Source organism: Canis lupus, chromosome 34, assembly GCF_003254725.2.
Source record: "Canis lupus dingo isolate Sandy chromosome 34, ASM325472v2, whole genome shotgun sequence".
Taxonomy (NCBI): domain Eukaryota; kingdom Metazoa; phylum Chordata; class Mammalia; order Carnivora; family Canidae; genus Canis; species Canis lupus.
The window spans coordinates 16,282,266-16,295,077 of NC_064276.1; the positions used below are offsets into that span (position 1 = coordinate 16,282,266).

Consider the following 12,812-nt stretch of genomic DNA (forward strand, 5'->3'; position numbering starts at 1 on the left):
CCAAAGATTCTGTATTAGTGGCAATGGAAATATAATACATTTAAGAAATTGGGCAACATCTTGACTAGGGGATCAAAATTAATGTTACCAGTGAGGGGACAGATCAACACTGTGTTCTCCACATGTGATACTCTGAGAAGGACATGACATCATTTAAGTAGTATTCCAGCTAGGAATGTATAACCTGAATTGAATACTGAGAAATCATCACATGACCCCCAAATGTGGCAAGTTTTTTTTTAAGGGATTGTATTCTTCCAAAATGCTAATGTCATAGAAGACAAAGAAAGATTGTGAAAAAAGAAAAAAAAGAAAGATTGTGGAAATTGGAAATGTTTCCAATTAAAGGAAACTGAAGAGACATGACAACCGTATGTAACATCTGATCCTAAACTAGATCTTGTATATACAAATACATTAAAAATGTTTACAAAGTATTTAACTGATTGCATAAACCATTTTCTGGTACACATATTTACATATATGTATAATACACATATTTACATACATCTTAATATATAAATTTATACATACTATGAATAGAGAAATATACATATTTATATACGTATAATATTAGAGAGAAAGAGAGAGATGAATACATCTATAGAGAGAAGCAAATAATAAGTAAATAATAAAGCAAATGGGGATAAAATGTTAACAATAGGTGAATGAATCTGAGTAAAGGGCATAGAATGTTAGAATGTTCTTTGTACTAATCTTATTCTCAAAATTTTTCTGAGTTTGAGATTATTTCCAACTAAACAAAATATGTATTAGCAACTTTTCTGTCACTATAGATTCATCTTACCTATTTTTTCCTTTTTTTTCTTTTTCAGTTGAGATGTCATTTATATTAATAAAATGCACAAATTTTAAGGGTATATAGTTCAATTAGTTCTGACAACTGTATACACACATGTTACACCATCCAATCAAGATACACATCTCCCCAGAAAATTCCCTTGTGTCTCCTCCCAATCTCCACTCCCCCACCCCTAATAGCAGCCATCCCTGCGATTTTCTAGGTTAGTTTTGCCTCTTCGTATATAAAAAAGAATCACAGAACATATACTCTTTAGTGTCTAATTTTTCTTTTAAGAGAATATTCTAGAGATGAGTCCATGTTGTTATATATATCAGTATTTCACTCTTTTTTATTGCTTAATGTTATCCCATATGTGACTATGCCACAAATTCTGCATCCATTCACATGTTGATGGACATTCTTTTATACATCTCTTTTTGTGGACACATCTTTTCATTTCTCTTGGTTGGGTCATAGGTTAGGTGTATTTTTGTTATTTCAATTCAATTAGCCAACATACAGAACACCATTAATTTCAGATGTAGAGTTCAGTGATTCACCAGTCTTATATAACACCCCGTGCTCATTACATCATGTGCCCTCAATATCCATCACCCAGACACTCCATCTTCCCACCCCCCTCCCCTCTAGCAGCCCTCAGTTTCTTTCCCATAGTTAAGAGTCTCTTATGCTTTGTCTCCCTCTCTGACTTCTTCCCATTCTGTGTTTTCTTCCCTCCCACTATGATCCTCTGTCGTATTTCTTACATTAGGTTAGGTATATGTTAACTGCTACCTGTTTTCACTGTGGTTGTATCATGCCTTATCACTTTTTTGATGGTTACAAAGTATTTAACTGATTGCATAAACCATTTTTTATTAACTACTCCCTTGTGGTCATTATGTTGTTTCTAATCGTTTATTATTACAAACAATTTAGTAATTAATATCATTGTATATGCAGACTTCAGCACGTGTGAGACTATCTGTAGAATAACTTTTATAGAAAGGTCAATGAGTGTATATACTTTAATTTTTGATAAACACTACAAATTAGTCCTCCATATTGGTCATTACCAACTTCATTCCAATCAGCAAAGTATGAAAGTGCCTGCTTCCTCCATATCTCTGCCAAAGTTGCCAGTAAAATATTTAATCTTCTCATTTTAATTTGTCTTCCTTTTATGAATATCATATTGGTTTTATTTTTACTCTACAGTTGCCTATATTTATGTCACTCCTATATTTTAGACTCTTTATTTGCTTTTACCCATACTATTATAATACCTCTCCCTCTTTCAATCACTTTCTACAGTCTTGGGTACCACCTTTAGATTACATAACTTTAATACCACTTTACCTAAGTCACTCCCCAACTGAAAAACCTTCAGGGGATCCCCACTGCCTACTGAATAAAATCTAGACCTCTTGTCCTCACATTGAAAACATATTCCATGTTTTCTACCCTTTTTCTCTTCCAAACAATTCTCCTATATATATCTCAACAAGAACAGGGCTTCCCCATGGACCTCACATAAAGTGTTTTCTCCTCTGTGTCCTTATACATGCTGTTCCCTCTACCCAGAATGCCCTCCTCTCTCTGTCTGTGGCATCCTACCTTCCTTAGAAACTCAGCTCAAATGCCATCTTCTCCACAGGCCCTGGCCAAATGCAGAAAAGACGAAAAGTCATGCTTACCGGAACTTTCATTTTAAATTCATCTCGATAATATTTAATGCCAATGTCAGTGAATGTCCTCTGGATAAAGCGAGATGGACGAAGGATGAATATGAGCTGCAAGTTTCCTGGAAATGCTACCTGGAAGGATTATGGAAAGTGTCAGGGCAAATGTCACATCCATTGGTCTTTTCTTGCCCAAGATCACAGACAGGAAATTTTAAGTAGACATCAGAGATGCCAAAGAATTAAAGTATATATCATAGGATTTCAGAGCTGAAAGAGATAGTGTTTGAATAATCCAAACCCTTCCTTAAAAATCATCACAAATGGGATGCCTGGGTGACTCAGTGGTTGAGCGTCTGCCTTTGGCCCAGGGTGTGATCCCAAGGTCCTGGGATCGAGTCCCACATCAGGCTGCAGGGAGCCTGCTTCTCCCTCTGCCTATATCTCTGCCTCACTCTGTGTGTCTCTCATGAATAAATAAATAAAATATAAAAGAATCATAACAAATCAAAAAGCAAAATATTCTCTGATTATAAAAGTATTTCATACTCCTTACAGAAAAAATGGAAATTAATAAAAGTTTTCATTAGAAAAAAAGCCAGCAAAACCACCCATGATCTCATACCTATTTTTAATACTTCAATCTAATTACTTACAGGCAATTTTCTCTGCTGAAATATCTTTATCATGGTTAAGCTCATACTGTAGAAATATTTTGTAACCTGCTTTTTCACTTAATATTATACTATGAGCTCTTATTTCTGTTATTAAAAATTCTTTGGAAATATTATTTTTTATGGGCACACAATTTACTTAACCAATCCCTTATTGCTAATGATTTAGGCATTTTCATATTTTTATACTTATATATAACACTGAAATGAACATCTTAATCCCCATTTTGGAACATTTTCTTTGGATAGTTTCCCAAAAGAATTACTGAGTCAAAGACTTAGTATTTTGATGGTTCCTGATGCATGTTATTGCCAAGTTGCTTTCAGGAAGCACTGCCTTCATCTGAGGCAAGGTCCTGAGAAATGAGATAACTCAGATTCATATAACAACTTAACGGCATAACTGGGACTCCAAGTCTCTCATCGCTCATGGCTTTCTCTCCTTCTAAAGGTTGCCAAAAGCAACCTTCTGAGGTGCTTATTAAAAAGTAATCTGGTCTTTACCCTGGAATATCCTAATTCACTAGAACTGGGATAAAGTTCCCACATCTATTTTCGACAAGCACTTGAAGAGATTCTGACCGAAAGCCAGGTTTTGGGATCCCTGCACTACAGGGATTTTATGCATAAAGTGATAATGTAATTCTTGAACAAATCAGGCTGAATTATTTATCATTAAGTATTGTCTATGGGTCCTGGGAAACCAGAACTCTCTTGAGGCCAGTCCTCTAAAATATTCATGGGCACTGTCGAGTGTCTAAAGTCTCAGGGCATCAACAACTATTGTATTTACTCCAAAAATAAATCCTATAACCAAAACTAAACTAAAGGAACAAAACAATCCATACACAAAGGGAAGGGAGGCTTCCTTTCCCCCATCTTTGAATTGCAAGCTCCTAAACAGACAAAGCTTGCATTTTGTTGTGTCATGATTGGACAACAGGGCTGAGACACTATTTGTCTTTCTGGCTAAGGCTCTAGATCTGAGACACCATATATGTGCATGTTTGTATGTTTAAGTATCCCATCCCAGCCTCCACATGCTCATTATCACCCTACCATGACCCATCCTCTTCAGCCAGTCCCAGCTGCCCTACAGAGTCTGTGCTTTGGTAGAAATACTGGCATGGCTTCCCTGAGATGTCTCTGCCTGCCCATGTGCTTGAGTTTCCTGGCCTGAGGTCCCTACAGAGAGAAAGGATACATCTACTTGCTGAAGGCAACAAAAAGGGATCAAAATCAGACTAATTAGATGGAAAAGGAAACTCACCCAAGGTTGTACAATCTCATACCAAAAACAAGCACATATCATATTTTGTCTGTTTTTTCCCAGTGTCTTTCAATATGTGAAAAACTAATTTGATACTGAAATGAAGATTGGCTCACTTTGGGTGACCCTCCAAAGCAAACCCTAAGATAAGGATTTGGGTATAGACTTTATTGAGGAGGCAATGCCAGGAAACACAGAAAAGGAGTGGGGGAAAGTGAGAAAGTGATAGCTAGAAAGCCAATGTATCAAGAGGGGGCACTGCTGTGAGAAAGAAGGGCTGGGACCCTCTGAAATACTGTGTGTGGGAACACCTGGGTGGCTCAGCAGCTGAGCGTATGCCTTCTGCTCAGGGCGTGATCCCAGGATTCGGGATCGAGTCCCACATCGGGCTCCTTGCCTGCTTCTCCCTCCACCTGTTTCTCTGCCTCTCTCTCTCTCTCTCTCTCTCTCTCTCTCTCTTTCTGTCTCTCATGAATAAATAAATGAAATCTTTAAAAATAAAAGAATAAAGAGACTAATATCTTCAAAGTAATTCTTTAAAAAAATGAAATACTGTGTGGTACATATCTCAGAATTGTCCCACTGAGGGATATGGAACTGGGGTATTCATCCACCAACTGCTATAACTCAATAGTTGGTCACTCCAAGGGCATTAACTTCCCAGCACTCACTACCTGCCCCTCTTTAGTGACCAGAGAGGTCAATTAAGGTAGATTCAGGAAGTTTTTGACATGCTCAGGAATTGTCTGCAGTGCCATGCAGGTAGCAGAGGCGATATGGACATGACACAACAGCCTCTGCTACAAAGACCTTCCCAAAATCTAGCATAAAATAATTTCCCTTTACCTGTGATTTTGATATGAAATAGTTGAACAATTTCAATTACTTTCTATAATAACAGCAATGAATATTTACAGCTATTCGTGTCAATGATGCTTTTATGGAGCTCCACTTGTCCCTTCGTCGGTCAATAACAATGATGAATCCAATGCTGGCAGCCTCCACACTGCAAAAAAAGAGTGGTTGGTATTAGAGACCAGGTGAGACACATGGGTTCTGGGTGGCTCCCTCACCAGTACATTCTACAGGCTCTGGTACTTCAGGCTCATGGGTAAACATGCCACATGGTACAAGGGAAATACTGGTCTGACTTCCCTGACAAAAGAATCAACTTCCTCTCCTTATCTCAGCCTGGCAGCCTTAACAAAACAGAAATACTTGGTGTCTCACACCCTCTCAAGGGTTTTGTTTATGGTTGGCAAGTGTCTGAAATACCCAAGGAGTGCATATGTTCATACCGAGAGGAAAAGGCACATGTCAGTTAGGCATCACATGTTCCAGTGTATGCAAAGCTATCAATATGCTTCCATAGGAGTCAATCCTAGAAGTGTTCAAAAATAACACATGTCTATGGGAAAACAACCCTCTTCCAATGCCTGGTTATAAACAGCCATTAAATTATATGCACAAGGGATCCCTGGGTGGCGCAGCGGTTTGGCGCCTGCCTTTGGCCCAGGGCGCGATCCTGGAGATCCGGGATCGAATCCCACATCAGGCTCCCGGTGCATGGAGCCTGCTTCTCCCTCTGCCTATGTCTCTGCCCCTCTCTCTCTCTCTCTCTCTCTCTCTGTGACTATCATAAATGAATAAAAAATCAAAAAAAATTATATGCACAAGAAGATATTATATTCATTAAGAATGAAAGCTGTTTGACCCCTTCCTAAGTCCCCACAAAATTCTTCTAAACTAAAACCCCAAAAATGAAAATATTTTTCTTCTTTCTCTTTTTGGGAGAAACTATGATATACAGGAAAAGCAAGGGCTTTGGACTCTAGTGACTCAATCATAGTGCTGCCACTTACTAGCACTGTGGCACTGGGGAAAACACCTACCCTCCCTAAAGCCCAGTTTCCTTATCCATAAAATGAAAACAATACTACCAATAATGAAGTTGTTAAAAGCATGAATTCTGAACCCCAGTTGCCTAGGTTTTAAGCATGAATTCCACCATTTATATACTGTGTATGGGGGTGGGAGGTAGAGTTACTTAAGCTCTATAGTTTCTAAGATTTCCAATTTGTAAAGTAAGAACAAAAATAGTACCTATGGGGGATCCCTGAGTGGCTCAGCGGTTTAGCGCCTGCCTTTGGCCCAGGGCGCGATCCTGGGGTCCCGGGATTGGGTCCCGCATCGGGCTCCCAGCGTGGAGCCTGCTTCTCCCTCTGCCTGTGTCTCTGCCTCTCTCTCTCTATGTCTATCATGAATGAATAAATAAATAAATCTTTAAAAAAAAATAGTACCTATGTATATGGTTGATGTGAGGATTAAATGAGTATGTATAACATAAATATATAAAAGGCTCAAAACAATGCCTGGCACTTGGTGCATATACACTGTACCTATATTAATATTATGATTATTTCATATGTGTTTCTCATGGCAATAAAAAGAAATCAAGTACATGAAAAGTAGATGGCCTTTAGTAAACCCTTAATACCTCTCTAATTTTGGGTAAAAGATGAACTTTATCCTAACAAGTGCCTTATATGGATAAGGTGGAAGATCTAAGCAAACACTAATAGCTGATCTGAAGCAGGCACTATTGGGCCAAGCCATTATCACAATTCCACAAAAATCCAGGTTCTTCTACTGGGAACATTTCCCAGGCCACAGTATAAGGAGCAGTGGTCTCACTGGATAAAAGAAGCATAGCCTGGGGATTATGGAAGCAAAAGTCACCAGAAGTTGAGGAGAGTAACTGTGGAGAGGGAACGCCAGAGAGGGAACTCCAGAAATCTTCATGGAAATTCTCCTTTAATGCTTGGCCAATGCCCAGGCCGCAATATTTCAGGCAAGAGTCCAGGAGGCTGACAGAGAACAGCAACTACACATGTGAAAACTGATAAAAAGTTATAAAGTTTGCATAGTTCTAGGGAAAGAAAGGCAGTTGGCATTGGGCCCACCCAGAATAGACAGACTTTGATAAGCACCCTAGGCCTTCAGGTGAAATTCTAGAAAAGCAATACTCTAGGATAAATGAAACATCATAGGAATTACCACAGGATTAAGGCTATACTCTAGGAATAAAGACCAAGCAGAAATGGACTTGCCCTAAGAAAACCCAAAAGCAAGCCTCAAAAAGATCAAAGTGATCTACCAGTAATTTAATTTCCTACCAGACCAAAACTCAATACTCTTTGTCAGTAGATAAGCCTTTACAACATATCATCTACAATATCCAACATAAAATCAAAAATTAATAGAAATGCAAAAAAGCAAGGGGTGCCTGGGTGGCTCAGTCAATTAAGCATTTGCCTTTGACTCAGGTCATGATTCCAGGGTCCTGGGATAGAGTTTCACCTTGGGCTTCCTGCTCAGTGAGGAGCCTGCTTCTCCTTCTCCCTGCCTCCTACTTGTGCTCTCTCTCACTCTCACTCTCAAATAAATAAAATATTTTTTTTAAAAAGGAAATAAAAGAAATGCAAAAAAGAAAACAATAATTAAGAGATAAAATAGTCAATAACTATAGACTCAAAGATATTCCTGGTTTCGGCAAATAAAACTTTAAAATAATTATGATCAGTATGTTAAAAGAAAAAGAGGAAAGGGTAGACAAAATGGATTAAAAGACACATTATTTCATCAGAGAATTAGAAACTACAATAAAGAATCAAGTGAAACTCCTAGAATTATAAAACACCAATATCTGAAATTAAGAACTCAGTGGATTTAATAGCAGACTGAACACAGCAGAAGACAAGATAGGTGAAACTGAAAACATGTGAGTTGAAAATATTCAAACTGAAAAACATAAAGGGGGGAAATGGAAAGGACAGAATGTTAAAAAGATATGGTACATGAACAGAGTTCTAGAAGGAGAAACGAGAGAGTATGTTACAGAAACAAGATTTTTAAAAATAACAATGAAGAATTTTCCATATCTGATCAAAGACATCAAATCACAGATTCAAGCAGCTCTTCTAATACCAAGCAGGATAAATAACAAAGAAAACTTCAACCAGGCATACCAGAGCCAAGTGGCTGAAAATTAAAGATAAGGAGAAACCTCTAAAAGCAACCAGTGAAAAAAAGACACATCCAAAAAATTAACATTAAAACAATTTTTTTCACTGACTTTTAAAGAAATTTTTTTTATTTAAATTTGATTTGCCAACATATAGTATAACACCTAGTGCTCATCCCATTAAGTGCCCTCCTGAGTGTTTACCACTCAGTCAGCCCATCCCCCTACCCTTCACTGACTTTTCAACAGAAACTATGGAAGGTACAATCCAATGGAATGTTATCTTTTAGGTAGTAACCTGAAAAAACGACCCATTTAGTATTCTATACCAATTAAAAATTCATTTTTAAAAATGAAGGTGAAATAAGGATGTTTCCAGACAGTTAAGTTGAGAGAACTTATTGCCAGTAGGCATTCACTTCAAGAAATATTAAAGGATGTTCTCTAGGCTGAATAAAGTTGGAAGCATGAAAGAAAGAAAAATAAATAGCCTGAAAGGAAGATTTGGCTGCTGATTAGGAAGACTTCTTATATTAAAAACAAAAACAAAAACAAAAACTACTAGAGAGTAGTCAAAGTCAGTAAGAGAAAAACAAATACCACTTGATTGCACTCATATGTAGAATTTAAGAAACAAAACAAGTGAGTAAAGGAGAAAAAGAGAGAGAGACAAACCAGGAAGCAGACTCTTAACCACAGAGAACAAACTGATGGTTACCAGAGGGAGGGAGAGGAAGGAAATAGGTGATGGAGATTAAGGAGTGCACTTCAGATGAGCACCAGGGGAGGTATGTAAGTGATGAATCACTGTACTGTACACCTGAAACTAATATTATACTGTATGTTAACTAACTGAAATTTGAATAAAAACATTTTTAAAAACCTTAATGGGGGATCCCTGGATGGCTCAGCGGTTTAGCGCCTGCCTTTGGCCCAGGGCATGATCCTGGGGTCCCGGGATCGAGTCCCGCATCAGGCTTCATGCATGAAGCCTGCTTCTCCCTCTACCTTTCTCTCTCTCTCTCTGGGTCTCTCATGAATAAATAAATAAAATATTTTTAAAAATAAATAAATAAAAATAAAAACCTTAATAGAAGTTGGCTGGGCAGAGGTCAGGAGCTGCACAATGAATGCTGAAGAGTTTAGTTTTCTTTATTGCCCAACATTGATTGTAACATTGAGGTTTATTGACATCTAATAGGATGCAGTATGAAATTACGGTGTCCATAAAGCAGTTGATGCAACAGCAACAACAAATTGATTAAATTAAAAGCTCATGTTTGTCCTTAAAGACATCAGAGAACTCTGAAGATAAAGAAAGCTAAATAAACAAACTCCAGAGAGAGTTAAGACCTTCCATAGTGAGCAAATACTAGAAGAGGCTTTCATTTGAAGTGGTGGTTTTTCATTCTTGTTAATAGACTAACAAATGTCCCTGAAAGGAAATGATCCCCCACAGTAACCTGAATCTGCAAAAGCAGTGAAGCGTGCTGTGAACATTACATGTGTGGGTAAATACTATCAACCGTGTTTTTTATTTCATGAAAAGATTAATGACTACTAAAAGAGAAAGAAATAACTTCAATATTATTAAATACCTTATATATGTAAAAGGTTACATACTATAACTCTAGGGAAACCACTGCTTAAAATCCAATTGAGGAGGGATGCCTGGGCAGCTCAGTGGTTGAGCCTCTGCCTTTGGCTCAGGTCACAATCCCAGGGTCCTGCAATCAAGTCCTGCACCAGGCTCCCTGTGGGGAGCTTCTCCCTCTGCCTACATCTCTGCCTATATCTTTGTCTCTCTCATGAATAAATAAATAAAATATTTTTTAAAAACTCCAATTGAAGAGATTAAATGAAATACTGAATAATATTTATATAATTCAATACTGAAAAATATTTATATAATTCAAAAGAAAGCAGGTAGCATAGACTGAATGTGTCCTTTCAAAATTTGTATGTTGCAGTTCTAACTCAAAATGTGACTGTAATTAGAGAAATAGCCTGCAAGGAGTTAATAAAGGTTAAATAAGGTCATAAAGGTGGGGTCCTAATTTGAAAGGATTAGTGCCCTTCTAAGAGGAAGAAGAGATAGCAGAGCTCTTGCTCTGCCACGTGAGAACACAGGCATCTGCAACCAGGAAGAGAGAGCCTTCACTAGAAACAGAATCAGACAAAACCTTGATCTTGGACTTCTGGCCTCCAGAATTGTGAGAAAATAAAAAATTTTTTATAGATTTTTTTTTTTTAATTTGAGAGAGTACAGGGGGTGGAGGGAAGAAAGAGAGAGGAAAGAGAGAAACTCAAGCAGACTCCCTGCTTAGTGTGGAGGCCAAGTGGAGACTCAATCTCACAACCCTGAGACCAGGACTTGAGCTGAAATCAATCGACTACACCGCCCAGGCATCTCGTAAGAAGCAGATTTTGTTGTTTTGGCCATCCAGTCTGTATTTTGTTACGGCAGCCAGAGCAGAAAGGAAGGAAAGGGGAAATAAAAAATAAGTCACAAATGGTACAAACAGCAAGATGGTAGATTTAAACCAAACCAGTCTTGATGATCACGTTAGGTAGAAATGGTCTATACTACTGCATTTAAGAGGAATGTTAAAAAAGAAAACCAAAGCTGGGGGCATCACAATGCCTGATTTCAAGCTATATTACAAAGCTATGGTCATCAAGACAACATGGCACTAGCACGAAAACAGAAAACAACGATCAATGGAACAGAACAGAGAATCCAGAAATTCTCAACTCTGGTCAACTAACCTTCAACAAAACAGAAAAGACTACCCAATGGAAAAAAAGACAGTCTCTTCAATAAATGGTGTTGGGAAAATTGGACAGCCACATGTAGAAGAATGAAACTGGACCATTTCCTCATACCATATATCTAGATAAACTCAAAATGAATGAAAAACCTAAATGTGAGACAGGAAACCATCAAAATCCTAGAGGAGGTCACAGACAGCAACCTTTTTAACTGCAGCCATGGCAACTTCTTGCTAGACACATCTCTAAAGGCAAGGGAAAAAAGGCAAAAATGAACTATTGGGACTTCATCACAATAAAAAGCTTCTGCACAGCAAAGGGAACAATCAACAAAACTAAAAGGCAACCTACATAATAGGAGAAGATATTTGCAAATGACATATCAGATATAGATACAGAACTACATATCAGATATAGGGATAGTATCCAAGATCTATAAAGAACTTATCAAACTCAACACCGAAGAAAAAATAATCCAATCAAGAAAATGGGCAGAAGACATGAACAGACACTTTTCCAAAGAACACATACAAATGGCCAACAAACACATGAAAAAATGCTCAACACCACTTGTCAGCAGGGAAATACAAATCAAAACCACAATGAATTACCACCTCACACCAGTCAGAATGGCTAAAATTAACAAGACAGGATATAACAAATGCTGGTGAGGATGTAGAGAAAGGAGAACCCTCTTACACTGTTGGTGGGAATGCAAGCTGGTGCAGCCACTTGGGAGAACAGTATGGAGGTTCCTCAGAAAGTTAAAAATAGAGCTACCTTACAACTTGGCAATTGCACTACTGGATATTTACCCCAAAGATATACATGTAGTGATCCAAAGGGGGACCTGCACCCCAATGTTCATAGCAGCAATATCCACAATAGCCCAGGAACTATTGATGGAAGGAGTCAAGATGTCCTTCAACAGATAAATGGATAAAGAAGATTTGGTATATGTATACAATGGAATATTACTCAGCCATCAGAAAGGATGAATACTACCATTTACTTCAACATGGATGGAACTGGAGGGTATTATGCTGAGTGAAATAAGTCAATCAGAGAAAGACAATTATATGGTTTCACTCATGTGTGGAACATACGAAATAGTACAAAGGACCATAAAGGAAAAAGGGGAAACTAAATGGGGGAAAACCAAAAAGGAAGGAAAACCATGAGAGATGCTTAACTCTGGGAAACCAAACTGAGGGTTGCTGAAGGGAAGGGGAGTGAGGATATGGGGTAACAAGGTGATAGGGATTAAGGAGGGCATGTGATGTGATGAGCATTGGATGTTAGACACAAATGAAAAATTACTGAAAACAACATCTGAAACTAATTATGTACTATATGTTGGCTAATTGAATTTAAATAAAAAAGAAATAAAAGGCAAGTAGTGTTAGAATGAAAATACTGATTACAGGAGACAGTGATTACACTTTAAACATGAGAACAGAGATAGAAAGAAAAAGGATAGTGAAAGGTATACCGTGCAATTACGAATCATAAGAGCCAGTGTGGCTATATTAACATTAGAAAACGTAGTGTTCAACACAAGAAATATTGACAGAGATGTGTGATT

At 37.8% G+C, this 12,812-nt stretch overlaps 1 protein-coding gene across 2 annotated transcripts in view; it reads right to left on the reverse strand.

The window, feature by feature from the left end:
• The window catches only part of MCF2L2 (MCF.2 cell line derived transforming sequence-like 2), a 238,246-nt gene that overhangs the window by 155,749 nt on the left and 69,685 nt on the right, over positions 1–12,812 (reverse strand). For both annotated transcript variants that reach the window (XM_025451559.1, XM_025451556.3), the window contains 2 exons: positions 5,347–5,437; positions 2,503–2,622 (listed from right to left, as the gene is read on the reverse strand). In XM_025451559.1, coding sequence (XP_025307344.1) covers positions 2,503–2,514 — 12 coding nt within the window. In that variant the 5' untranslated portion in view covers positions 2,515–2,622; positions 5,347–5,437. The remainder of the gene's footprint in view (positions 1–2,502; positions 2,623–5,346; positions 5,438–12,812) is intronic.